This window comes from Aythya ferina (genome assembly GCF_964211825.1).
Source record: "Aythya ferina genome assembly, chromosome: 4".
NCBI classification, from domain to species: Eukaryota; Metazoa; Chordata; class Aves; order Anseriformes; family Anatidae; genus Aythya; species Aythya ferina.
This window is the reverse complement of record NC_140300.1, coordinates 30,020,400-30,048,106: the sequence shown is the minus strand read 5'-3', so window position 1 is coordinate 30,048,106 and position 27,707 is coordinate 30,020,400. Positions and strand designations below refer to the sequence as shown.

Genomic DNA, 27,707 nt, shown 5'->3' with positions numbered 1-27,707 from the left:
TTTACCAGTATTTCTTTGCCATTGGGCAGTAGTTCATTTTTAAAATAACTTTAATTAGCAGTACATTTCTCAATAAGTGTCTGTAATCTGAGACACACGCTCAGGTACCAGTCTTTTCCTGCTGCGGTGCATTATGTTTGCTATTCTTATCGCTGATGTTTGGCTCCAATGTAAAACAAGTCAAACAACTGAAACAGATATATGGCTTTTATTTGAACAGAGATGGACTCAGAGATATAAAGTGAGCAAGAATGCCCATCCAATGAGCAAACATAAACATTGGAAGGATTTGATTACTGTAGCAGAATAGGCAGAGACCTGCTAACAGTATTCCACGACAGGGCATGCCTTTTGGGAACATCCTTAGTTCCCATGTTAGGCCAGTCATCCTGAGAGACTGGCCACTCACCTTCAGTTTTCCAGAGGTTTTCTTTTTTTTTTTTTTTTTCCATCAAAATATGAGTGTTTAAATCAAGTAGAGTTTAATCAAGTAAATCCACAGTTTCACTGCACCTTAATAATTCAAATACCTAATTCCAATAAGCTCAAATTGCAATTTAGTGGCTTAATTTTGTACTCCTCTGCTGGAACAGATTCAAGAGCACAGATCTGCATCCTCACCACCAAAACAGTTTTGCAAACCTGAACTTCATGCCAAAATCCAGGACACAGACTGTGTCCAGAATATGCAGTATTTAGTGCTTACTTTAAAGAGAGGGAGAAAGACTTCAGACTGAATAACATGCAGAGCTTGCTGTCCTCTCTATGGTCTCTCTCTAACATCAAGCCCACCTAGAAAGCAGAGATTTCTTAAATATGCTGAAAAACATACTTCAAACAAATTGTTTTAGATGTGTTTTGAAATATTTTCTATATATATTGTTGCAGATGGTGGATGTATGTTTTCCGGACTGCAAAGCTAAGCATGAATTGAACAACCTGATTGCATAATGTAACATTATACCTTCCAAAGTCCATCTCAAGACAGGCACACACACATTCATGCCCCTTCTTTTTAAGTTACTCCTTTCTTTTTGCTTAGGTAGGTCCCTAATCACCTGTTAATATGGCATTTACCATGGCAGGAGTTGGAAGAAGGCTCTTTCATGCCATACTAGCCCTAAAGGCCTTGAGAAGGCCTTGCAAGCAGATGTAGGAGAAGCCAGTGCAAATCTGGTTTTGGTCTTGTTGATCAGGTCTCAGTGGGCTCAATTGGCCCCAGCATATGTTTTCAAAAATATCTCTTCCCAAAAATATGTTTAATAGTATACATGTATTGCTTTTATATATGATGTTAGTAGTAATTATTAGCCTGTCATCAGAGCTGATTCTTGTTCTTTCAAGTTCCTGCCTTCAATCTGGTATATAGTTGCTTTAAATGGTGCTTTCCTTTAGAAGGAAAAATGCATTTTTCATAGTTTTCTCTTTATGATCTAGGACTGCTGCAGAAGAAATCTTCTCTGTATCTCATAGTATCTCAGGTTTAGCCCTGCTGTTCCAAGAACATCATGCAACAGTATTCTCTGTGTGTGTGAGATGCTTCATAAAAATACCTTCTGATCATCTATAGTAGTTTCTGGAGTTTCCTTCTGGACTGTTCTAGTGGAGCTCATTATTGCACATATATGAGAGTGAAAGATGCTTCAGTTGTGCATTTATTGCTCTGTGGGTGTTAGTAAGATTAATATGAAAGCTCCTGGTTGCCATGTATCTAGAAACATTGTCCTAGTCCCTATCTCTGCAACAATGTGCTTTTATTCATTCACATTCCACTTACCATGTAATTTCAGAATGGGGAAGTTAGTTCCTACTCTTTGCTTCATCTTTCGGATGACCTGTGTCTTTTCTGCACTCCCATCTTTGACTCACCCAGAGGGCTTATACACAGTAGGCTGACATAAAAGAACAATGTGAAATATTTTTTAACACAGACTTTATGATGATTTAGTAATGCCTTTTGGAATGGATATCTTCTTTATTGTTTTTGCCCAGTGAGAGGAAATTGCAGGTAAATTAGTAAGTGTATCGCATATGGCATAGCAGTCAGCCAGCAATCTCCTTTCTCTTCAGTCTTGCTTATTTCCACTGATCAGAAAAGATTGTCTTCAGACATCACAGGATTTATTGCTATGCCCCTTTTTCATCTGATGTATTCTGTTTTGACATTAATCTCTAAGGTATTTGAATCCTGTTAGTGAGTCCTGTTGCCTGTCCTGTTTTTAAGCCACTGGATGTTCGATCCCTAGGGCATTCTACCATCCCTATCAATTTGTCTCATGAAATCCAGAGCACAGTGATGTAGCCATTTTCCTTATCAAGCAACAGATGCCAGTACCAGCCTTTGGCATTAAAACCATGAGAATGGTTTTGCTTTGTCTTACGATGTAAGACAATATGATGTAAGACAAAATGATGTAAGGTGTTTGTAGGCGTTTCATATTGACTCCTTTGTAATGCATTAAATTGCTTCAGCCTACCCAAATGAGTCAGCACTGTGCCACGAAGGCAAACTGCATTTTGGGGTGCATTAAATACAGCATAGCCAGCCGGTCAGATGAGGTGATTCTCCCAGTATATTTTATGTCAGTGCAGCTTCATCTCAAATATTGTCTGCAAGTCTGGCTTCCATAATATAAAAAGGATGTTATGATACCTGAATGCATCTAGAGGATGGCAGCAAAGCTGACAAAAGGGTTGGAGAGCATGCCTTGTGAGATGAGGCTGAGGAAAATTGGTTTGTCTGGTCTGGAGGAGAGATGGCCAAGAGGTGATCTCATTGCACTCTACAACTTCCTGAGGAGAGCAAGTGGGGAGGGAGGTGCTGACCTCTTCTTCCTGGTAACTGATGATAGGATACATGAGAATGGCACAAAGCTGCATCAGAGGAGGCTCTGACTGGACGTTAGGAAAAAACTCTTTACCATGAGGGTCATTAAACACTGGAACAGGTTTCCTAGGGAGGTGGTTTATGCTCCATGCCTGTCAGTGTTCAGGTGTTTGGATAATGCCCTCAATAATATGCTTTAAATTTTGGTTAGCCCTGAAGTGGTCAGGCAGCTGGACTGGACCTTTGTAGGGCCCTTCCAATGGAAGTAATCTGATTTCTAAATGTGTAGCCTTCAATGTTTTGTGAGGTCTATCAGCTGGAAAGTTATGTGAATTTTATCTGTTAGGTCTTTTTTTCCCTGTTTTCCTGACTCTTTTTTTTTTTTTTTGTCTATATAAGTAGGTAATCTGCAGACTAGGTGAAATACTGACGTGATCATTTTATCAATTTCTAGCTACAGGGTCCCTCCAAAATATCATAGCGATGTTTTTGTATGAGTATAGTGCATATCTGTCTACAAAGTAGATACAAAAAAACGAATTATCCTAGGTACAGTGTTACTGGATTCATGATGCCTTCAGTTAAAAGAGCTTTTTTCTTCAATATTTTTTCGACTTTTCTTTGATTCACTATTTGTAATTTGAATTGTTGCAGTGGTGTGATTGTTGTTTGTTCCGTGATATAACTGTCTGTGGTGATCTTTTTTTCTTCCTCTTACATAATTCTCAGGAGGCCTTTGGAATCCAGCACATTCACTTGTGCCCTCAAAACTATTTGGCACTCAGTTTCCAATTTCCATGCTGCTGCCTGAGCTTTTCAGCCTCTGTCATTCTGAGTTTTATGATCTACCTATTTTTGCTCTTTTATATCCCGCCGATGTTATAAATCTGCAGAATCTCATATTCTCAGTGTCTGCTTGCATTCTTCTTTACAATATCATTAAAAAGTGGTTGGCATAACTGATACACACAGAACTGTATATATTAGATTAGTATGTTTTTTTCAGTAGTACACACAGCAATGATTTTGTTGCAACTCTATTTCTGTGCTTCATTTCAATTTTAATATACTTTTCGTGTGTTTTCTTCTTTGATAAACTCTTTTTGGATCTATTCTACTTATGCATAGGTTTAGCTGTGAGTCACTTCATATATTTCTAATGACCTTAACAGATTTGCTCCAAGTTCTCTGAAAACTTTCACTCAAGAGTTTCTGTGGTTCATTCTTTTCACCAATCCATCTCTGTTGTGGCTACTTTATTGTCAATAGCTAATAAAAGCCATTCAACCTCAAGGAGTTGTTGATGGCACTGTGCCTGGAAAAGTCCAACTGCAGTCAACTGTAGCTCAATTGTCTTTGGCAGTATAGTACCATTCAGTGCAGAGAGCCAAAGCTGAAAGCTTTTGTTTGGTAAGAGATTGTTAATATTTCTTCTCTAAGTTTGATGCGGTTCAGTTTAGCAATGAAAGTGATACTGAAAACTTCTGACAAATGGCAGGAAGTGTTTGGGCTGTTTTTATTCTGAATTCATTTAAGATGTATATCTGTGAACTCCAACTTATAAAAGCCATGACTATAAACTTTTTTCTAAGTTTAAGCACGTGTGTGGTAAAATCTGAAGAAAAGCATGCTGAAAATTAACTAGTGATTAGAACTAGGAAACCACTGTTTTTGCTCCCAACTTCAAACTCTTGAAGACTTGAAGAAATTACTTCATGTCTAGTGGGACTGTGGGACTTCTACAAAATTTCTGTGATTTTACATGGACTCCCCAGATTTGCAGCTGACACACCCAAATGCTACAGCACCACTGACAGCCTTTGTCCCTCAGCAGTACACTCTTACTTTGCCTTCCTTTTTATTTAATTTCATTGTAAACTCACAATTTTCCTATTTTTGCCTAAAAACTGTGGAGTTGACAAATATTTTCTCTTTCATGTCTATCTCCATAGAAACAGATTTTGTGTTGCTGCTATAATTGTTCTCTGAACTTGTGCTTTTTTTTTTTTTTTTTTTCCTGTTAGGATCTCTGGAATTTTAGCATTGGTTTGATTCTCACAAAGTTATTATTTTATCTATTTGAGACAACTTGTAAATGTTCTCATTCTGCCCTCCATTTCTCAGTAATCAATTCCTAAATGTAAAGCTTTCACAACACTGGAAACTGGAAAGATATTTCTTTTAACAAAAGCCTTGGAGTAGGAGTGGCATTTTCCTCCTCAAATGCCCCCTTTGGCCTTTGTGATTTCTTCAGCTGAGTACCAGCCTGAGCTGGTACTTTAACAAGGGAATGTAAGTTTATAGAACTATTTGTAGGTCCTCTTTCCTGGAGCTTTGCTGGTTATTGCCCAAGGGAGATAGACAAATGTGCAGGGAAGGTGTAATCCTTTCCATCCCATGTACTGAACAAAGCCCTTTCATAGTCGTAGTTGAAAATATTGCTTCCAGCACTCCTATCAGAATCCAAGTTTTCAATTTCCTCAAAGCCGATATCAGCATAGAGGTAGGACTCACCCCCTGATATCCCAGCAGGGAACACCAAAGCTCTGAGAGCAGGAGGGTAAGGATGAACCAGAAGACACAGGGTCCACAGCTCTGCAGCCTACCAAGCAGGCCTGCCACAGCTAGGACTGAGGCTGTTCTATTTTTTTGAAGCAGTGTGGTTAAGAGATTTTGAAAGCTGACACTTTCATCTACTCACTGACATAAAGAGAATCAATTCCTGCATATTACTATATTGTAATGAATTCTGAGGCTCCACTGTCATGAGCCCAACATGAAGTTTTAAGTCCCTGCATGTTAATCTAAAAACACAGTGAAATATTTCAACATTTTTGTCTAAGCCTCAGAAGCAAAGTTCAGTTAGTCAAACCTGAGCATGTGTACTTTTGTGTCTGAAAAAATCAATTGTTTTTAACAGCTAAAAGCTTTTCAAGCAGCATTCAAACAGACCACATTTATTAGGTGATCTCTGACTTGCAGTTCCAGGTCCACTACTCCCTTAAACGTGAATCAAACCCCAATGATATTACCAGCATGTCATGATCTCTTAGAAGAGAATTTGATATGCAGCAGCAACAAAAACTCTTATTTCTGCTGATTGCCATTTTCCTTCGTATGTTTTCCTTTACCTGTATTTGTTATGATGTAGTACATAACACTGGAACCTGGGATTGCTAATGCCAAGGAATTGACTCAAAAATAATATAAATCTGAGGAAAGGTTGCTTTTTTCGATTGCTTGTTTTCTTTAGAGTACTGCTTTCAAACTCTAGCTACAATTTTCAAATTGGACAAGTGATTTGGGTTACCAAATTTGAGAGCATTCACGAATGCCTGATTTTAAAAGAAAAGTTCCTCAGTACTTTCCAAGAGTCAAAGAATTTCATCTGGGACCAAAAAATGTGATCAAGCCTACCAAAGCTCTATACGGTTCATGTGGTTCTCTAAATAAGTAACAAAAGGATTGGTCCAGATACTCAGTGATATGAAGGAATTAGAAAGAGGCAGCAGATACAGCTGTGGCTTTGCAAAGCCTGAAAAACATATATATATTTTTTCCCAAATTTCAGTGCTAACCAGAGAATTCATCTCAAGTCATGAAAAGAAATACTAGCAAACTCTTTGCACATGAAGCTTTTAGTGTTGTCTTTTGGATCAATTAGACAGTGGCTATACTCGCTAGGCCATTCCTCTACACTGCCCTCCAGCCCGAGTCCTTGACATTTGCTTTCTGTTCAGATGGCTTTTATTCTAATACCGACAGTGTCTCAGTTTTGCTAATCAAGCATATTCATGATCTATCTATAGGTCTCCAAAATATTTCATGCAATTAAATTAAAAGAACTAATTTAGAATTGCCCTTAACTGACTTGATCTTTTAAGTGAACTCCACAACTAAGAGAGCTGCAAACACACAGTGGGTTTCCTTTTACCAAGCTTCAGGTGTCTGGAGGCACCTTAGCTAATCCGACTACAAAGAGACTCGTGACTTCCTTTAAAGTCAGTGTGGATCCCATTCATATAGCCACAAAGTTAAGAATACATGTCAACTAACCCAAAGGATCCTGCCCCGTGTTCCTTGTGGTAATGGGGTGATTCCCTTTACCCTGCTCTGAAATAGTCTCTAGTTAGATTTATATGTTATATCTACCTCCCAAGTCTTAGTAAGTGTTTTCCATGCCAGGGTTGCCTCAGACTGCCAGATTCCTGGCTCCCTGGGCAGGGAATTTGGAAGCCGTGCAAGTTCTGTGCTGAACTAAATTTCTCACAGTTGCTATTGGCCGAGTGGAGAGCCTAGTGCTGAGACAGGACCAAGGACTCAGCTCATTGTGTAAAAACAGGAACCCTGAAAATGTTGAGAGCCTGACACAAACACAAGTCTTATAGCTTCCAGTGTCCTGCTTCAGGGTCAGGCACTGTAGCCTCATTGCTGTCACCACTGTATGAGTTTTGGGGTTCACAACTTCCTGTCAAGGAGCCTGGATGCTTTGGCATGGCCATTCAGCCCAGAACACTGATACTCATGCTTCACTTGACTGGGTGCTCCATAACTAGAAATCCTGCAAGCACAGGGCTTGTCTTCCTGCATGTTGTTAAAGCCAGTATGTGTCTATGGAAAACTTAACCTCAGATTTGGTGAAAGCTTATCAGAAATGTGATGCTCCCAGTGAAACATTTTGGATTCAACAAATTGGCATTTTATGTGAAAACCGTCCAGTAAGTTGACTGGGTCTACTTTATGCAATAATGGCTGCTTGAGGAAAAATATCACCAGCACATCTGAGCTCCTACTGAAGGTAACAGTAAAATTCATAACAGGAGTCTGAGATAGGGCTGTACTGAAGCCTTGGGAAATCTCACTTCCGACTGCATTCAGTGGCCCTGGGGCCACTGGTCAAGACAGTGAATGCTTAGAATATTCAAACCTTACAAACAATATATATCTTTTAATCTGATATCCCTGACCAATGTCCAATAAGAATTCAAAACAATTTAACGAATTACAACACTGCAATCCTAGAACTAGCATTCAACTATGACCTACACGGACAAATGCCCATTTCTGACACCAGCTGGTATACCTGACGTCTTCTCAGAGACCAAGAGTGCCCATTTCTGAAAGAATTAGCCTTTTTACAGTGGTTATTATTTCCATCCAACTTCTAGAAATGTGCAGATTAGATTGTGTTAGTCACAGTGACACCTTCACGCATTTACACCCACACCTGCTCCCTGTCTTCCAGGTTGTAAATGCAAATCTGAGTATTGAATTCAACCTGCCAAACATAAGAAGCAATCTTCAATCTAAAAATGTGAAAGGACTGAAAATGTAACCCAAAAGATGATTAATATAATTCCTGGAGACCCTACTGGAAAATGTACAAAGTTCAATGTGTGTCAAAAAGACCAAGCCTCATGTTCCTTGTGTTGTTTCTTTCTGTCAGAAAATCTGTGTAAAAAGGAACACAGTGTGAGCAGAAAGTGGATGTGCAGGAAGAAGTGGGGCTTCAGTTAAAATCCCGCATATGGAAAGCACGGGATCCATCATTATCACTGGTGCTTTTGCTTCTAGACAGTGAATTTCAAACCTTCAACTCTATTCCTGCTAACCCAAACAAAAGTAAAATTTCTGATCCTGCAGGCCCCATTTTGTCTTACACAGCAATCCCATGAAACAGAGTGAATCTAAACTAATGTAACCTGAATCGGACCTGCAAATCTGTTCTGGTGGGCATGTGATTTCATGCAGCAGTAAGATATGAATTAGAACGTATCTTGTAAACAGAGCCTCCATTAAAAATGTGACTATTTGAACCCAGAATAAAATCAAGAGAACAAAGAGAACAGAAAGATACCAGCTTATGAAGAGGTCTGCCTCTAAAGTTAAGGTATTGTCTCTATGGAAATTCAAGAATGACCTTTCCTTCTTTAAGATCTATGAACTTAGACCCTAAAAAAGATTTGTAGTTGCCATGGTTTTAGCACAACAAATGTGGAAGCCAATGGCTAGTAACGTTCACTGTTTTACTGATAAGATGTATTTTTATCAGTCTTCATGGCATTTATTCATGAGACTTTGAACTGAATTTTCTGCTCTTTGGAAAAAACACGAAGTTATTGTACTGTGTGGTAACAAACAAAAATTCCACTGACATGGACTTAGGTCATTTTATCTTGCCACCCACGAAAAGAAAACTTCATAATCAAGGTGGTCAGAAATTCAACACAGAACAACATGACAGTGGAACTAAAAATTGTTTATTGGAGAAGCTGAAATTTAGAACAGGCTTCCAAAGGAATTTCTATGTCATTCATTATTGTCATTTTTTTTTCAAAGAAAAATAAACTAATTTTATTTGATTCCTAATTATCAAATAGGCAATCTATCTGCTTGCACTTCTGAAAGGAAAAACAAGTACTTGCACCTTTTAGTACATAACTGCATTTTAAGTTAGGCAAGGACAGATTTAAATGAGACAAATCGGAAGATACTGTCTATTGGGCACCTATATTGCCTAAGCAGCTATCTGAGAACTCAGTAAGGTTATCAGGTCCTCACTGTAGGATTTTGAAATATGCTCAGTATTAGCCTAATTCTGGTTATGCCAAAGTCAGTTCTAAAACTTATCTGGCTTCACTGGAAACCAAGTTAGATAAAACAGCATGCTTTTGAAAAGTGCTCTGCTTATTTGGCCCAGACGAGAGAAATGGATCACTGATAAAAAGATGAAAACCTGGAGAATAATCTAACAATAATTTGTCTTATTTTATTTATTTATTTATTTATTTTTGAGAAAACTAATAGCCAAAGTCAGAGATTCATTCATGTCAAGTCAAAATTAGAATCTTATTAGAATCAAAATTAGAATCAAAATCAGAATCTGCCAAGAGGTCTGTGTAGTCAAGACTTTGTATTGGCAGGTCTTCTAAGATAGGAATTACAAACATGCTTAATTGTGTGCTCTGTGTATAGCCACACTGAAGTTAACAATGTATGCAACGTCAAACTGCAGCAGAGACACTGGTTAGCACAGAGTATTTTAGAAACTGTTTATTTTATTGCAGGTGGGAAGCTGTTCTTCAAGCCAAAAGCTTTTTATTATGCCTTGGTTTTGGAAGCTAGGGGGTTTAATTTACAAAAGTGACAAGAGCTGTAATACCTTGGATTTTTCTGCATGAACGTTAGATATTCTCTGTAAGATTTTGAGGCAGTTATTCCACACCAAATTACACAAATATTTTCAGTCTGGTTACCGGAGGAGCAGGAAATGTTTGTGTCATACAGCAAAGACTTACTATGGGTTTAATTACCACCTCCATGTGAGGCCAAGCAACCCATTTGAAACTGCAGCAGAAGACTAGTGCAGATGGAACTGCAGTAGTGGTTGAAAAGACTGTTGCAATGAGCTGTGGGAAAAGTACAGGCAGGGAGAGACACCAGGAAATATGGAAAGGTACAAATATAAAGAGTGAAAAGCAGGTTTGCCTCAGATTATATCGAATTTATTCTAAATCTGATGTTCATGCCTAATTCTTTCATAAAAGAGAGCTTTGGCAGAGAAAGCTACTATGTGTGCTGAGCTACATAGCTATCAGCATTTGCTAGGAGCTAGTTTTGACTAACATTCAGCCTCTACAAAGTCGTCAGTCAGTCGGGAGAAGTATGCCACCTGCTGTTAACAAAACTCTGCACTGAGAAGCTGTGCACACAGAAAAATGTAATGTTCCTGTGGGCCAAGAAAGTAACCTTTTAAGTAATCAAAGACAGTGTTGCTACAGCTATTTCCATTTAGTGACTAACTATCACAGGATAAAAAGCTTGGGAGGTGTTTCTCCATCCTTTGTTGCACTGGTGAAGGATGCTAAAAGATTAGTGCCTCAGCAACATTTGAAAACAACAGGATATCAATTATTTGTGCTTGTTGCACAGGTACTGCAGCATTCAGGCCATACAATTACATCTGGATACAACTTTGCCTGCATTAATTGTACTTCTTTCCCCTCCTTTATTCAGGCTGCTTAGAGTAAAAAACACTGAATCTATAATTGCACATTACAGGGGGCTAGAAATGATTAGAATCACACTGCCCACTGCAAGTTACCTATTATAGCAAATGGCCACGTGTAGAGAAGCATAGGAGCAAAACCAGAGAGAAAAAAACATTGTCAATGGATAAGTCACAGAGCTAGAAGCTGGGTCCCCTTCTTGGCTCTGTCATTAACCTGCTGTGTGTCCTTTTCTTCTTCACTAAATCTCTTTGCACCTGCTTCCTCTCTTACCTTTTGTAACATTTATCGGCCTGTAGCGCAAGCATTTGATGTTGGGACTACCTATTAGGAAGGATCTGTATAGTACTAATAGCGAAATCAGTTCCTTATACAACTAATAAGGACAGGGTTCTTCTCAGGAGGCAAAGTCTCTGTATTTCTTCATGTAAGAATGTTGCAGAAATGTTTGCTATTTTAAATAGCATTATTATGAATTTAAATCATTCATAAATTGCATGGCTTTTAGCTATCTATTTCTGTGAATATGCATGACCCACACAACACACAGAAATACACAGGTTCTATCCTCGTGATTCAATGGTTCCATCCAATGTTCTATCCAATGGTTCTGTCCTCAGAGAACCTGTTAAAAATGTGGCTACCAAGGAATTAAGGGATATGTTAAACGAAAGAAGTGAATAATGTGTAGAGAAACTATGATTCATATCCATAAATCTCTTGCATTCACGCTGGAGGAAAAAATCTTTAACTTCCCCTTGTTTGGAACTGGCGTTGGGGAATACAGACAGCACCAGATATTTGTCAAACAATGAGCAGAAACCACAGTGTAGGGAAGCGTCTGATTTTTTTCTTTAGCTCTAAGTGGTTCCAGTTTCTTTTACAGCTAAGTTGTCTGAAGTTGAATTTTATTAAAACACTGTAGGGAATGATCACATGTTGGTTAGAAAAGGAAGAATAACTTCAATTTGAACTACTTAAATAAGGTCTCACAGGAAAGTTTACTTTCCCAGATGAGCACGCACCCTCAGTTTTGGACAGTTAGCCAAGCACTGTCTGCCATTTGTGCATGTACAAGCGCTGTACAAACTGCAGTATGTCCCACCGAAAGAAGGACTTCTTGTATATTTTGAACCCTAGAAAGTTCCAGACAAAATATATTTGTGGTCAAGATCCAGATAGGAATTTGACACTTGATTCCAACTTAGGCTAAAACTTAAATGAAAGCTATGTGAAAGAAATATTTGTAATTATTATTACAAATATATACATATATACATATACCTCTATATATACAAATATATACAATATATACATATACCTCTGAACTCATACACAGTTCAGAGGTATATGCATCCACATTTATACTTAAGAAAAAAAAAATCAATCCATAGATCTGATGAGACAGTCAAATTAATTGCATATTCCTTTAAATGTATCCTTTCAGAAATGATTTTTGGAAAGTTAGGTTCCTAGATTGTTTCCAATCACATAGGGTGATTGTAATTGCACACATTGTGTGCAATTGAGGTGTAATTGCACCTCATTGTCCTAAAAAAATCCTCTTCTTTTTCATCGATGCTGAGATTCACTGTCTGTTCCAATTCAGACAGGTGTTATTTCATTCTAAAAGAAAAGCACAAACTGAGCAGCCTCCATTACTTTTCAGGATGTCCAGAGCTAATATATATATATACACTGCCACCTTCTGTGTAGATGCTGATCCTGCCTCCAGAGAGTAAACTCTTATTAAAATCTCATTTATGGTAGTGAGTGTTCATAGAGGAAAAAGAAAGAAAAAAAAAGAAAGAAAACACTACGAAAGAAAGAAAACAGTTGAGCTGCTTGTTATCATCCAGTCAGGTAAACTGGAACAGAGAAACAGGAAAGGACACTGCGTGAGAAATTTGAAGATGGGGATGGTAGTCTGGGGGCTGCTGAATGAGCATTTGAAGAATCAGTCTGAGGACAAATAGGAAAGATGGAACTGAATGTCCAAAGCAGACTGAACAGGAAAGGATGTGCTGTGCCTGGAGTAAGGTTCTGAGTCAAGAGAAGACCATCTGACAGGCTCAGAAGAATGGGACTTGGACAATGAGATAAAGATGGGGGGAAAGGAACCTAGACAGGAAGAAATGAAAGGAGACAGGGCAAATGTGTGGCTGAAAATTGGGAAGGGAATCTGTGCTTCCAAGGACACATCTACTTTGGTGACCTGGAATACCACTTGGTAGGTACCTTTGATACCATCTGTCCCTCCTCACTGTATTGCTAGCAACTAGCATGCTGCCTTAGGATGTACCTGCCCACTGTAGACACCAGCTGCACTGCTGGTTCAAGCATCAGAGAAGCCTCTGAAGCAAATGAATTTCATGGTTTCTCACAAAACACTTGTAAGACGCTAATCAAATTTCTTCTGAAAGTGTTTTGAATAAAAATATGTGAGTAATGAATAATCCAATTTAAATTTGAAAATCTTTTTTTTTTTCAAAGTGAAAACACATTATCTCATTTTCAGTACTAACAAAAAGTTACTTTTTTCCAAAATTTTTCAATTTCTTCTCCTTTCAGCTGACACTGAATTTGACACAAATCTGCGCACAATTTTCCAGTCTAATTTGCATGCAATTTGCTATTTGAAAAATGTTGGCTTCTTGCTTTGAATCACTAATTGTGACCAAATGGTTTTATGGATGTCTAGATTGAAACTCAAAATTCTGATCTAGAGACAAATTGAGTCCTCAGAGCTGCAACTGAGGTTAACAGGAGGTGGGTTTTGCAAAGACACAATGTTAAAAAATGCAACACTATGATAAAATCAGGTCATTTTGAAAAAAATGAGTTGAAGAGTTTTATCTGAATCCTGACATGTCTTGGATTTTAAGTGTAAAATGTAGAGATAATCATCCCTTCATCTGTAAGAGATGGGTCTGGAATAAAACATCCAACTTAAGACAAGACTGAGGGCTGAGTGCAAATTACTCATTGAAACACTTGGCTAATAAAATGATAAGATTATATTGTAATTATAAACCACAACAACAAAACTAACCAAACAAGCAACAAACAAAACAGAAAAACTAGTAACATGTAGTAAATAATCCCAGGAATCATATACTGGAGATAGAGGAAAAATCAAAATACTGAACAGATATTTGTTGAGAATGCAGACTATTCCTCACACCAGGTGAAACAGCAATGAGTAGAAAAGCAAAAGACTATGACTGCAGAGGTCATTTATTTTAGCCTTTCCAGACTGCTGATTGTAAACTTCATCTTAATACAATGTAGTATGCCTTTTTCCTATGTATCTGAAGCATATGTACATTAAATACACTTTTCAGAGATGCTGAATATCCAGTTTTGTGGCCAAGAGTTACATATTCTAATGCAGAGAGAGATCTCCACCTGTCCTTCTATGAATTGGCATATATTCGCGTAAAGTTCATAAAAGCTTTCCTAGTTCTCATTTATCTTCCCTCTCTTTGGAGGTTGCTATTTTGAGATATTTATGTTTAGTGTATGTGAAATACTCATCCAGACTTACTTACATTCTCACGTTTGTGAATGAAAACTTTTAATTTTCTTGACAGCCCAAAGCCTTTCATTTTCCCTGATCCAAACATTCAAAACAAGCTTTTAGAAACCCATTTACATGCAGCTGGGAGAAAGATCCTTCCTGAGGTGTAGCACAAAAATAAGAGGTACCACTCTCCAATCACAATGTAAGAGATTTCAGTGAAAGACTGTACTAGTATGGCAAGCTTCTAGAAAGAAACCAGAAGCTTTTGTTTTAGGAAGATTACTCTGTATGCTGATAGTTATGCTTATAGTTGTAAGCACGGAAATTCCCTTCTTATGCAAAATTGAGATAACCCTACCTGTACTAAGGTATTAAGATTCATGCTTGAGAAGACTAAACCATAACAGTCAGATGCTAATTTGGGGTACAAGATCTATGGTGTATACTCCTGTACAGCAGGGGAGAAATGTCAGGGCTTCAGCTATGAAGTTACAGTCTACATCTGAATTTGATTTGTTAAAGTGTTTTTCTTCCAGCCAGAAGGTGAGATTGTCTTTTTTTTTTTTCTTTCTTTCTTTAAAAGCTCCACTTTAGACTCAGACTTTTTTCTTATGATCAGAATTCTCTAAATGCATTGATATCACATCTAATGTCTAACCTAACAATCTTTGAAAATTGCCATAATGAGGTGTATAGCAAAAAGACCAGCTTTCACTATAGCTTCAAGTATTAACAAAGAGAAAACTAGACTTGTTGATTAATCAGGATGTGCAATTTATTCGCTGTTCTTGTGGGAAAGTGTTTGTGTAATTCTTTTGGAAGTACTTTTATCGGAAAATGTTTTCATTGCTTTTACACGAGTTGTTTTAAATGAAAGGTATTTTAAATAAAGAATGTGAAAAATTCTTTAAGACACTAGATAATGCTGATAAAGTACAATGTTTGAAAAATTACAAAGAGCTTTTTATAGTTTGTAACAGTCACTAGCCAACAAAGCAGCGTGCAAGATGTGGAATTAGAGTACACAGAGCTTATACCGAAATTATTTGCTGAATGCAAATGGAGTGAAGAAGACATTTAAAATTTGACTGATGTTCAATAGAATGTAAGAGCTTTGCAGAACCTGGGGAGACTGTAGCAACATTTGAATTTGTGTTCAGAAAGACTTCTGGAATACAAAGTTAAGTATTAAAAAGTAGTATCTCATGCACAGTTGAAAATCACACACCTGAGAAATAAATTTTAGTCTCAGCTTGCGTATCTAAGCTAACAAATGAAAATAAACAATCCAGATGCACTTTCAACACACTTATAAGCTTTCTCATGACACCTATAGCTAAACGTGTATTATGACTTGTTGCAGCCCTCTTTTCAAGTACTTTAGAGTCTTCTTAGTGATACATTCTTGGTTAGTAATATACCTAAATTCATATACATGAATGAGAAAATAAGAGAACTACAGGTGACAGATGAAAATTTACCTCATCAGCAATTTTCCTCCTGTGTACGTGAAATCTGCATTGAAAAGAACACTGATTCGGGAACACCAAGCTATTCAAGACAGCACCTAACCTTGTAACTAGTTTGCATTAAAAGCAATAGTATTTTAAATGTGTTTCATATATACAAGAAAAAAAATTCCGTGCTTAATCTTCTGGAAATAAATAGAAAACAAACAAACACCAGAGCACTCTGTATTACATGCTGAATAATAATAACAATAAAAAAAAGAATATGTGTGTTTAAGAATGAAATGCTCTAAGTATTTTTCCTTTCCAACCTTGGTTTACTGGGTAATACTGGTGGTTGAGGAATGATTGGACCAGATGATCTTGGAGGTCTTTTCCAAGCATAATGATTCCCTTAATTTGTCTTTCAATTCTGACTAGTTTTAGATGAACGTGGATTGCCAGCTTCTAGCTCCATCTACTGTGGCAAACTAAAATGACAGAAAGCTTGATCTTTCCTCTTTTTTAAAAGACAGCAATCTATGGCTTTTGAAAGCAAATGAACTAACGTAAAGGCAAAATGGCAGATATATAAGCCAATAAGTAGAATAGTGCAAAATAAACAAGGTAAGGAAAGTTTTGTTTTGAAAAAAAAAAAAAAGAGGCTCTGCAGGATCCTGGGTAGCTGGACAATTCTGGATAACTGGGGGCTATTAGACAGTTTTTCTAAATGTCATTATAACTCTGGGAAACAAAATTTTCTTTCATTTTATGCACCATTTTGAGATATCACAGAGACTTACACTGCCTTCGCTGAAACCAAGGTCTTACTAAGGTTTTCACAGAAAGACAGAGACAGAGACTGTCACTCCCTTTCTTGTCCAGAGATAAAGTAGCCTGGTATTTTCTAAATATTTTCTATGAAGATAGAAGAGCAACAGCCTGAACCTTGTTATTCTGCATCCCAGCAGAAGGCTGTTTCCATTAAGATCTCCTGAGCTGCACCAAGAGCAGCAATTTCAAGGACAAATTTCAGAACTGATCAATTGTTTACTTAAAAAATGGTTACTATAGAAATTATCATTAAAGACTGGCAAGCCTCAAAGTAAAACATAAAATGTAAGAAATGTTATACCTCCTAGTCAATTCTTTTGTAGTCTATATGCATGCTAGCTTCAATGTTTCTAATAATAAAAGCAAAATGAAACAAAACACATGACTTAGGTAAAAATTTTGATGTTTAATACAGGTAGTTTTGGCATGAGAGTTCTCGCACTAAGCTTGGGATAAACACAAAACTTCAGAGGACCCGTGGTGAATATATGTGTAGCACTGAATGGCAATGATCTACTTCTGCACTTCTACTAAGTGTTCTTCTATCTGTTCAGTTATTTCTTCTGCTGAAGACTACAGGGCATTATTTGGCAGGTTTTGGTGACCCTGTATGAAAAAGCTTCTCTCCCTTTCCCCAACAACTAATCTACACACTAACACAAGCTGGGTTCCTGGTAGAGTTCAATCACTAGAAAAAAACAAGGACTAATTCAGAATTAAAACCAAAGGAATGAAGCTGTAGATGTCTCATGATACAGAAAAGGTGTTTTGGTGAGTAACAAAGAGTAGCACGGGCATTAGTGTTATACTTGCATGGTTGGTAGACCTCACTCTCTGTAGATTCAGTCCAAGACTTTCTCCAAGTCAAATATCTGGGGAATTTTGTACCACTCTATATCATACATTTAATACAGAAAACTACATTAGAGGTTAACCTTCCTAAACACCTCCCCTAAAAAATCCCAGTGTTTCTCCCCACTGATCATATAGAGACTAGGTTAGGTGTCAATAACCTCACCTTTTATTTCTATCTTTTAAAGCACTTGAAAGGAACCCAAAGAGATCCAGAAGCTCATCAAATACTATTTGCCTCAATTCGCCACGGTATTTTTTCATCTTATACTCACAAAGTGTATACTCACATTTTGAAAACATGAAGCAAATTAGGAACCTGAAAACTACTTTCAAAAATGATTTATCCTTGTAAAAAAGAAGTAAGTTTCAGAAACTATTAATAAATTTTCTTTCTTAAATAAGACACAGACTTGCAAAGTACTAAATATATTACAAAATTAATGTTCTTCTCCCTTAATGCTTCAGACCAATTTCTATCTCATCAACCCTTCAGAATTTCAAGTTTAAAATTATGTTTTAAATTATGTTTAAATTTAAATGTTATATGCTGGGTAGTACTGGGAGGATTCAGTAAGGTATGAAATGCTGATGGGTTTGTCAAGCTGAGTGTTAAAATCTATAAAGTTCAAACATTACATAAAAGACTCACTGAAGGTTTTGCTTTTTGGGTGTGATTTTACTTTCTCAATCTTCCCCAGGAGGAAGTGGTCAAGCACAATGTTTTTTCAGGTTTTAAGGGCAGTAATCAGAATGTGTAACATGAGCATCTGAGATGGAACACAAATAATTTTCAAGACAATGAAGGAGGATACAAGTGTATTTCAAATTGAAACTGGTGTGGTAGCCACTGCAAATGGCAAAAAATCACCTGGTTTACCATGCCAAGTGGAGGCAGAAGTCACTTTTGAAAGGGCCTTCAATACTGGATGCATTTGAGTATTAGTATTAATGTAAGTGCTTTACCTTCTGCATATGTAGAGGTGCTGTCCCTTGAACAGTGCTGCTGTAACTATAAGCAGTTCTTCCAGACTGACATCGATCTTGTTCAGTTCTGAATCTGTGTGGACTTCCTTTACTTTCTTCACTCACAAAGCCACTCCAATCGAGATGCTGACAGGAAACCTGTAACGGAGAAATGCAGAGATTAAGAAAATGTAATTTAAAGTAATTGCCTTGGCTACATAAAAACAATTTTTAAACTTTCTTTTGCATAATTTACTGTTATTAAAAATGAGTTTTAGACAATCTGAAAACATAGCACAAAAAAAGTATTTCATGAATGTAGAGACATTTCTTTTCCTTCTTTCTCCCTTTAACCTTATCATCAGTAATTGCATAATTGCTGAACAACCTGAATTTTATTATTTTTTTAAAGAATTAACTACAGTCTAATTTTAGTTAATCTTGTCTCCAATTTCAGATATGTCTTTTTTATTTTGAAACAATGCTTCACTGAACCAAGGAGGTTCAGTGAGCCAATCCTTGTGGAACACGTGTTGAAGGAACACAACAATTGTAGGTTCACAATTCCCAGAACAACATGAATAAAAATACTGCAGCATGTACAGAAGCTGCAACAGCTGCATCCTGTCAAAACTGTGAGCATCAAAGACATCCAGTGAAATATCTGATTCTATAACCAGTGAGAATGGCATGATTTGGGTTTTGCTTTACTTTCTTACCTCATTTGGATAACCATCTAATCTGGAGATGTGTAACTTCTGTGCTTCTCCTACGTTCCTCCTACTCTCACAAATATTAAAACTAGATGCATTCATTCTTGAGATGAAGAGATAAAAATGGGGGTGTGGTTTTAGCTGAGAGCATTCAGATTTTTTAAGAGCTTGTTGCTCTTTAGCACTTACAGAAAATCAAGCAAAGCAGTTGTATTCACAAAAAAAAAAAAAAAAAAAAAAAAAAAAGAGAGAAAGAGAGAAATTGCTATTGAAACTGGCTATAGGGAGACAATGGGAAAAAAATTCAAAAAATTTCACAAAAATGGAGGAAAAAATAAATTTACCCCCTGCCAAAAAGGAAAGCATTTTAGCATCTCAAAAGTATCATTTCAGTGCATTACTAACAGAAGTTTTCAAAGATGAAAGTAATATTCATCATTTAATCTGTTCACTTCAAGAATGAGACACTTCCCTTCACCCATTTTTCCCTCCAGCCCTCAACAGATCATTTCACACATTCTGATTGCTGTTTGGGAAATTCCAGGCTGAAAAAATATGTAAGAAGTAAGAGCTGGGTGTGGAAAGGGTATGTTTTGGGTTGCGGGATGGCATGGCACAGAGCACATGTAGGTTGAATTAGATGCCACGTGTATGAATCAGGAAGGAGAGGGTGCATATTTAAAATCAGAGCAGAAGGGCAGAGGCAAAAGTTGGGCTGATGGGTCTGAAAGTATGCATATTCTGTGCTAGTGTGTGTGTTGTCAGGGTTACCAAGACACAAACCAATAATATCTTTTTTTTTCCAGTTCCTGTATCAGCGTAATTGCAAGTCAGTATCCCCGCTTCCTGATTGCAATGGTAATACTTTTTCCTGTACTTGTAAATGAAACTGAAAGCAGAATCCATGCCGATACTTACACCACAGCGTAGGTTTAAACACGTGAGTTGTCTCACAGAACTTTTTAAAGAATCTTTCCCTCCACAAGACAGTCCCTGAAAGCATTCACTGAATTCAAACCTCACATTTATCTACTATTCATATTTAGCAATCGGTGCAGTGACCAACAGCTAGAAGGGAATTGAATAAATACTCAAGTAGAAGTCACAGATAAAAAAAGTAACAAAGGATTGGTGTTTTTCTCAAGATTTTCTGCATCCTTATGCTAGCAACAAAAAGAAATATCTAAAGCTAATCAATCTCAGGCTCACAAAAGGAAATGTTTTTGTTAGGTGTTACTTTCCTGATTAGATCCCATTACTGACTTTCTATCGTTATGCAATCCACCACCTCAAAGCTCTGTGAATGGCAAATACAGCTTTGGGTTATGCGCTCACATTGATAGTGGGATACAAAAAAAATTATCTTAATTATTTACTCTTTCATCATAAGCATGTTTTTCTCAGGGGTTTTAGAATATAAAGCGCTATTATGCAACTGGAGGAAGTTTCATGCCTTCCCCAAATGTGCTCTTTTTTAAACCATCACAATTCGTACCTGACTTCCACAAGCAGCTCTTGCCCATGACAAAAAAAAAAACATGTTATAAGCATGACGAATCTAACACCAACCTTCTCCAAAGGCCACAAGCGCTTTTACTGCTGCTGCACGCACAAAAAGTTCAAACTAGTAGAGGCGGTGGGGAGAGCAGGTATAAAGTGTGTTATAAAACCATTGGAAAACGACTTGTTGTACACTGCACGATTAGAAGGAGCGACTGTTTGATCAGAACAGAGGTCACCACCATAAACTAAACCGAACAAATAGCCTCAGATAGTCCATACTGCTTCTGCCTGGAATGGTGGTGCTTTGTAATTACTCAACCTGATCCAGGACTGGATAATGCAACAGAGACTGATAAAATTATATGGTTGCTTTTATTAGCAAGAAACCCAGATTTGATGGCTGAAAAGACCCTTTCCAAGCCTACCACCTTAATGGATCCGTGAATTAATATGTAAATGTTGAAGCTCATTATGAAAAAGCAGGTTTGGAACAAAGTTGAACAGAGCATTACTGCAACACCAATCGCCCGTTGCCATTTTCTGACCTCATGCTGCCCTGAAGAGACACAGGGAGGCAACTCCTTGCTAACAGCTCAAAGGGTAAAATCCAGCCCTGCAACTGCCCTTCCTGAATCCAAACAGGTGAATTTGGTGCATTTGGACAGTCTCTCCTCTGCCAAGCTGCTGAGGCTGTCAAAGAGATTTAAGATGTGTTTTGTCTTAAATTTTCTGTTAAAGAAGTAAAGGTGGTGACTTTTTCACATGTAAACCATTAACCTCAGGTGGAAGGGCTGAATTTACCTTATTCTCTTCATTATTTTTTTTGTTTGTTGTGATAACAACAAAACTTAACGCTTGACTTGTGCTTGTATTTCACTATGCAGCAGTAAAAATCCATGTGTTTGACACAAGAAGACAAAACCATAATTCTGATAGATCTGTATCTTGCGCTGTTTTGCTTTTGTGATTTTTGTGTAATCACACCAGTTTGAGAGGGAATCTTACTGATTGTAGAGTCCGTTTTTCGCAAGTGACCAGGAAGTAGTAGTGAGGTGGCTAGAACATCCAGTTTATTCCTCCTAGATCGCATCAAACTGTCATCTGCAGAGGTATGTATAAAGGTACTTTCACTTTAGGTCTTCTACCTGAGGATGAGGTGAAGAGCTACAGCCAGAGCCAGGTGACTCGCAAATTATGCTATAACTTAATAGTGGTGCTGTTACCACTGCAGCAGTCCTTTTCTTAATAGGTTTTGGTGGGCTGTGACTTAGAGGGAAACTCTGTGGACTTCCTTTCATGATAAAAATTAGTTTGAGAAGTTTTTTTTAAAAGCAAATGCTCATTTTAGAGGTGCTGCAGACGCAGACAGTTCTTTTTAATCTTATCCAAATAAGATGACAATTATGAAGTCAAGTGTAAGTTCTTTGCATTCCTGTAAAATGTGAATGGAATAGTCCCTATTAGCTTGAAACATTAAATCCAAAACATCACTAGCATACCTGTGCATCACGGCCGTTATCAACCTGTACACTCAGGTGTTTCTGAGGTGAAAAAAAAAAACATTTTCCTTGGTGATTTCCATCATCTTGAAGAAAAAAGTTCCCGTTCTTTTAGTGAGCTTGCATCAATGGCCTGTATTTCAGTGCCAGAAGACTTTTGCTAAGAAAAGAATGAACCTGCACTGTGCTCAAGTGGAAGTGATGATATTTTTCCACAGAAAACCAAACCAAAGCATTTGAGTATGGATGTCCCAAGTCCAATTCCGGGGTGGGGGGCCTTAGGAAGGAAACGGGATGTGGTGACAGAGTTAAAGGACAGGGCTGCAGCGTGTGGTGACAGAATTAAAGGACGGAACTGCAGTATGCGCTGCTATTTGTTGGCAACGACGCCCGACCAACGTTTTTCACCACAGAACTGAGGGGATTGCCTCAGAAAAATCAGCTAACAGACACCATTCCACAGAGTTTGACGTAGTTCTGACTTAGAGTCACCAAAGACGTGTGTTTTGGCCCAGTGCTGCGTGTTGGGGGGACGGGGACGAGCCCAGGGGTGGCGGTTGGGGCTCGCGCCCGCTCTGACAGACTCCGGGAGGGGCGGAGCTGGGTGGTGGGGGGGGCGCTGTGAGGAGGAACGGCCGCAACGGCGCCGCCGCGGCGGGTGATGACGTCCCGCGCTCTTCCGGCGCCGGGGCGGTGACCGAGGCACGCAGGGGAGGGGGGGCCCCGCCGGGAGGGCGCTGAGGAGGAGGAAGAGGAAGGCGCTGAGGGGCGGGCGGGGGGAGAGAGGGAGAGGGAGGAGCGGGAGCGCGGAACGGGAGCGAGGAGCAGCGGGCGCGCGCCGGCGGCCGTTGCTAGCGCGCGCGGCGGCCGTTGCCGCTCCGGCGGCGCTCCCGCGGCGGGGCAGAAGTATCGCGAGAGCTGCCGCGGCGCCGGCGCTAGAGGTGACCGAGGAGCGGCGGCGGCGGCTCCGGGTGCTGCCTCCTCCCCACCCCCCCCCCGCTTCTTCCTCCTCCTCCTCCTCTTCCTCGTCCCTCAGCGGGGCGGAGCGGCCATGGAGAAGGCGGCGGAGGGAGGCGACGGCGAGGCCGGGAGCGCCACGGCGGGGCCGGGGCCACCGGAGGGGGGGAGCGGAGGAAGCGGAGCCGGCTCGTCGTGCCCCGGCGGGGCGGCGGGGCCGCGGGGTCTGGTGCGGGTGTGCGACCTGCTGCTGAAGAAGAAGGGGAAGGCGAAGCGCAGCGGGAGGCCCGGCCGGGCGGCCAGCAGCAGCGAGAGCGGCGGCGGCGGCAGCGAGAGCAGCAACAACGGCAGCGAGGAGGAGGAGGACGAGGAGGAGGACGAGGACGAGGAGGAAGAAGAGGAGGTCTCCGAGGTAGGGCCCCAGCGGGCTAGGTGTGGGGGTTGGCCTCGCTGCCTGGGTTTCATAATTTCATAATTCCTCCCTCTCCTCGGGGAGGAAGGGGGCAGCACCGGGCCGCCTCGTGGCGGGGCGGGGCGGCCGGCACCGGGGCACGGCGGGGAGCTGGGGCCGCCCCTGGCTTCCCGACGCTTCTCCCCCGAGTGACCCGGGGCTCAGGAGGTGGTCCCGGGGCCCAGGAGGCGGCCCCCGCCCTCGTGTGGCTCTCTGGGCACGTGTGAAGGGGTGGCTTGTGTCTACACGTGCTAAGGGGCAATCCGGATCACAGCCCGGAGCGGGGGATGAGCCTGAATTAGGGTGTGTGGCTAGGAAGCAGTCCCCGCTCCGCATCAGGTAAACAGGTCGTTTTCAGTAAGAGCAGGTGGATTTGCAGCTAGAGCAAAGGCTTCCCGAGGTCTCGGGGTGTTCTGCTCATGTCCAAACAACTCTCTGAAGCTGTCAGCAGCCATCATTTATATGCCACAGAATCAAAGAATGGTTTGGGTCAGAAGGGACAAATACAATGCTGAAAGAAGCATGAGAAAGCATGGTCAACTTGGTGTCACTTCATGTTGTTTTCTTTCAGGTTGGTATCACTGGAAAAGGCAAATCAAGATTTGAAGCACCTTTCCTATTTGCATAAATAGCCATGCCGAGTTGGTTTGCTGGGTAGCTTTAATTCCGTAATGTTCCACGGAACAGTCACTTCTGCTTTTACTGAACAGCATCCGCAGAGCAGTCCGCTCCAAGTTTTTAAGCTTTTCCTTGAACTTTATTTCCAAGTACTTTTGATGTTAAGTGGCATGTTCTACTTTTGGGTTAGAAATGAAAAATGAGCAAGGAGGAAGAATCTCATACAGTTCAGGAAGGGCTTGGCTGTTACTGTGGTTGGTTTTTCCAGGGTAAAGAAGCACTCTGCATTTTTTTTCCCTACAGAAGTAGATACAAGGAACTTCATATCTAGTTGTTGTGAGATAAATTGCGCACAGAGAGCGCCTGTCTCAGTTAACAAGTAATTATGTCTGGCTTCTTGTTTTTCAGTGTCTATTTTTAGCGATGTGAGCATCCTGTAGGTACAGGTTTTCAAATCCTAAAACTTAAGAGTTAGGCAGCTATGATCATGTACTTGATGTGCTTTGCTGTGCCATCTAGCAGTCCTACAGATATTTGAAATACTCTTGAGCAGAGTCCTTTGAGTTTTACCTGGCAAATGGGCGAAGGCTATCTAATGCCACAGGCAATTCATCGGTTGGTGATTCGGTATCAAGATGAGTTGTATGGTGCAGCAGAATTCAATGGAATTTATGTCAAGTGGGACTTAGTGGTAAAATCATGGGTAGGTTAATTTTGTGGTCTGGAGCCTCTTATTGAAGGGGCTGTTTATGCTGCTGATTTACCAGTGGTATTGAGGATGGTGTGATGAGAAAGGTGAAGATAACAAAGGTATGGGTAGTCTTGGACAATGTGAGCTTTCTTAGCTTGTATGCTGTACCTTATGTAGCCATAGGTACCTATTTTGTATGCTTGAAGATGTACAGAGGTGAGAAAGCAAGTGGTCATTAAAATATCACGGGAAGGCTAAATAACACTTCTTTTTTTTTTTTTTCTTTAACAGAAATTCTATGTCTTGTAGGTATAGGTAGCTGTGGAAGCAGTTTTGGCATCTGGAAGCTTCCCTGACGCTTTTATCTTAGTCATGGTAAGGGAAGGCTTGCCCAGTCTGGGTGGTCTGGGTTTAAATATGAAGCAAGAGCTCGTAAATAACAGACAAGTTAACACTGTGGAGTCTATTAAGTCCAGGATATGTGAGGAAATGTATCTGCTTAATTTATCTTAATTCTTTCTTGTCATTCAGGTTGCTTAAAAAAGCTCTTCTGTCTTCTTTCTCCAGACTTCAGGATGGAGTGATGCGGTACAGTAGCATATGCACAGCTGAAATCACAGTTTTTAGGAGTGAGAACATGAGGATGGCCTGGATAAGGGAGTAGGGGGTCCAACTTCAAAGTAGTTCCCAACAGCTCCTGGGGAGGAAATGTCTTTTGAGTGTTGTCAGCGAATGAGAGTTTTCCTCATCTGAAAGCAACCTGAAGTTTAATTTTGGCATTTAAAGGCTTAAAAAAATAGTTAGAGCTCTACTGTGGGATTTCTTGGTAGCAATTTTTTGTTTTAGAGACTTGTTTCAGTTCAGACTTAACTTGATGCGTGCAGCCTGTGTGGCTTTCAGCAGTTGGACCGTGGTCTTCTGACCACTGGCAGTCTGAAGGCACATGAAATGAAAAACAAATCGAAGTGTATGGTTTTGCTGGAAATGGAAACTATTGTGGAAACACTGCATTAGATGGTGTTCCCTCCCAGCCATTCTGTTCATTATCTGGGTGAACTTAGGGCAGTTTGTTAGGCTATTTTTTGCCTTTCCCATGCTTAATACATTAAGGCTCTAATCTCCAAACTGAAGTACTTCTGGATTTGACTGTTAATGAAACAGGTTCTAAAAATTGGGAGTGCAGTAGCAACAAGTCAAAGGAGTTATAATTGGAAACCTGGCAGACGCTAAATCACAAAAACCCCAAGAGTGAAAAGACATTGTTTTGGCTCAGTTGTTGCTGAGCTGATGGAATGGAATAAAAAGTTGTAATCAGATGTTTTCATCTCATTCTGTTTCTAAACTCAGTTAGATCCCAGTGCGGAAGCATAGGCGCCGGACGGAGCTCTGGGAGAAGTTAAATCGAGATGTCATACCAGCAACTTAATAAACTCCTATTACTATGTTTGTGGCGAACTTCAAGCTTGCTTTCTGAAATTGCAGCAAACTGCTGTTTGTGAAAAAAAAAAAAAAAGCCAAGATACCAGGTGGCGCAGTCTGATATTGTCTATAAGTGGCAAATTGGCTTTTCATTATCCAAAAGTTAATAAGAAAGTGGACCGTTTTCAGTGTGCAGGAAGAATAATCTTAAGGTGAGAGGAAAATGACAGTAGAAGTAACACCAGGGGATGTCTGCTCGCATGTTTCTTGGCAGAGTTCTGGCCTTGCTTCGTGATGACCACATGCACCAAGCAAAGTGGTTTTGTTATCAAAGAGGTAATCTCAAGCTGTTTAAGGAGCTGTATGGTTAAATAGGACTGCTTGATCACATGAAACCTCACAGAGGTTCTGTGCATTCAGGCGAAAATCACATAGGTGTAGTGACGTGTGGAAAACTTAATAGGTTGACACATTAAACATTTAAGGGTAAGGTCAGGGTGCTTCTCTGTATTCAGAGCTGTGTGAGGAGTGTCACTGAAGAGGAATTCTTAGGCCAGGCATTGCATCCTGAGTGGGAAGATGCTTCTGCTTTTTACTGGGTCTCTGTGCAGTATTCCCTCCACCCTTGCTTAGCATGGTGTGTTGCTGATAAGTACATCTGTGAAACACAAAGAAAACTGCTCATTACATTCCACGTGCTCTGGGGCAAGTCCAAGGTTTCTCTTCTCAGGGTCTTAAAAGAATGATTTTAAGGACACAATTCAAAAAAAGTGAAAATTGACATTGTGAAGCTTTGGAACATCAGAATTAGTTAAGAACTTCCTTATTTGTTATCTTTTTTGGTGAAAAAATGGTTTAGCAGTTCATCTGGACAGGTTCAGATGAAGTATGTAAGTGTGCAGAAGTCTTGCAAGGGTTTTTATACACACCAGTTTAGCTAAACATTTGTCTTCAATAAATAGTGAAATTCTGCAAGAAATAAGCAAGTTGTCATATCTATTTGAGAGTCTGATGTCCAGAATGCATTAGGACTTTCCTTATTAAACACAGAAAGGTTTAACTCTATAATATGAAGCTTGCTTACAAGCTGTTTGTTTTTTTTTTTGAAGTCTTTGAACTTGCAGGACGTTTGCAGCTGGCACTGAAGTTTATAATTCCTGTTCTTAGTATCATATCCATTACACAAGTGTATGAGTTCAGTTTTTTCCTTGACCTAGTGCTTCTTGATAAGCAGCTGTATATCGGTTTTAGGTTTGTGTGTGGTTCTCTCCTAATCTCCCCACCCCAAAAAGGGCCTAGTCTGATACTGGGTTCTTGGATGGCTTCTGCAAATCTGCTTCATTAAACACAATCCTCAGTAACGTTCCATATACCTGAAAGCACTGCCATATGCAAAG

At 39.7% G+C, this 27,707-nt stretch overlaps 1 protein-coding gene across 5 annotated transcripts in view; it reads left to right on the top strand.

Annotated features, from left to right (window-relative positions):
* The first annotated feature begins 22,974 nt into the window (after positions 1-22,974).
* Positions 22,975-27,707, top strand: part of ANKRD17 (ankyrin repeat domain 17) — an 85,563-nt gene continuing 80,830 nt past the window's right edge. For 3 of the 5 annotated variants that reach the window (XM_084517870.1, XM_084517871.1, XM_084517869.1), the window contains exon 1: positions 22,975-23,543. In XM_084517870.1, coding sequence (XP_084373996.1) covers positions 23,226-23,543 — 318 coding nt within the window. In that variant the 5' untranslated portion in view covers positions 22,975-23,225. The remainder of the gene's footprint in view (positions 23,544-27,707) is intronic. The other 2 variants (XM_084517874.1, XM_084517873.1) reach the window with 1 other exon arrangement.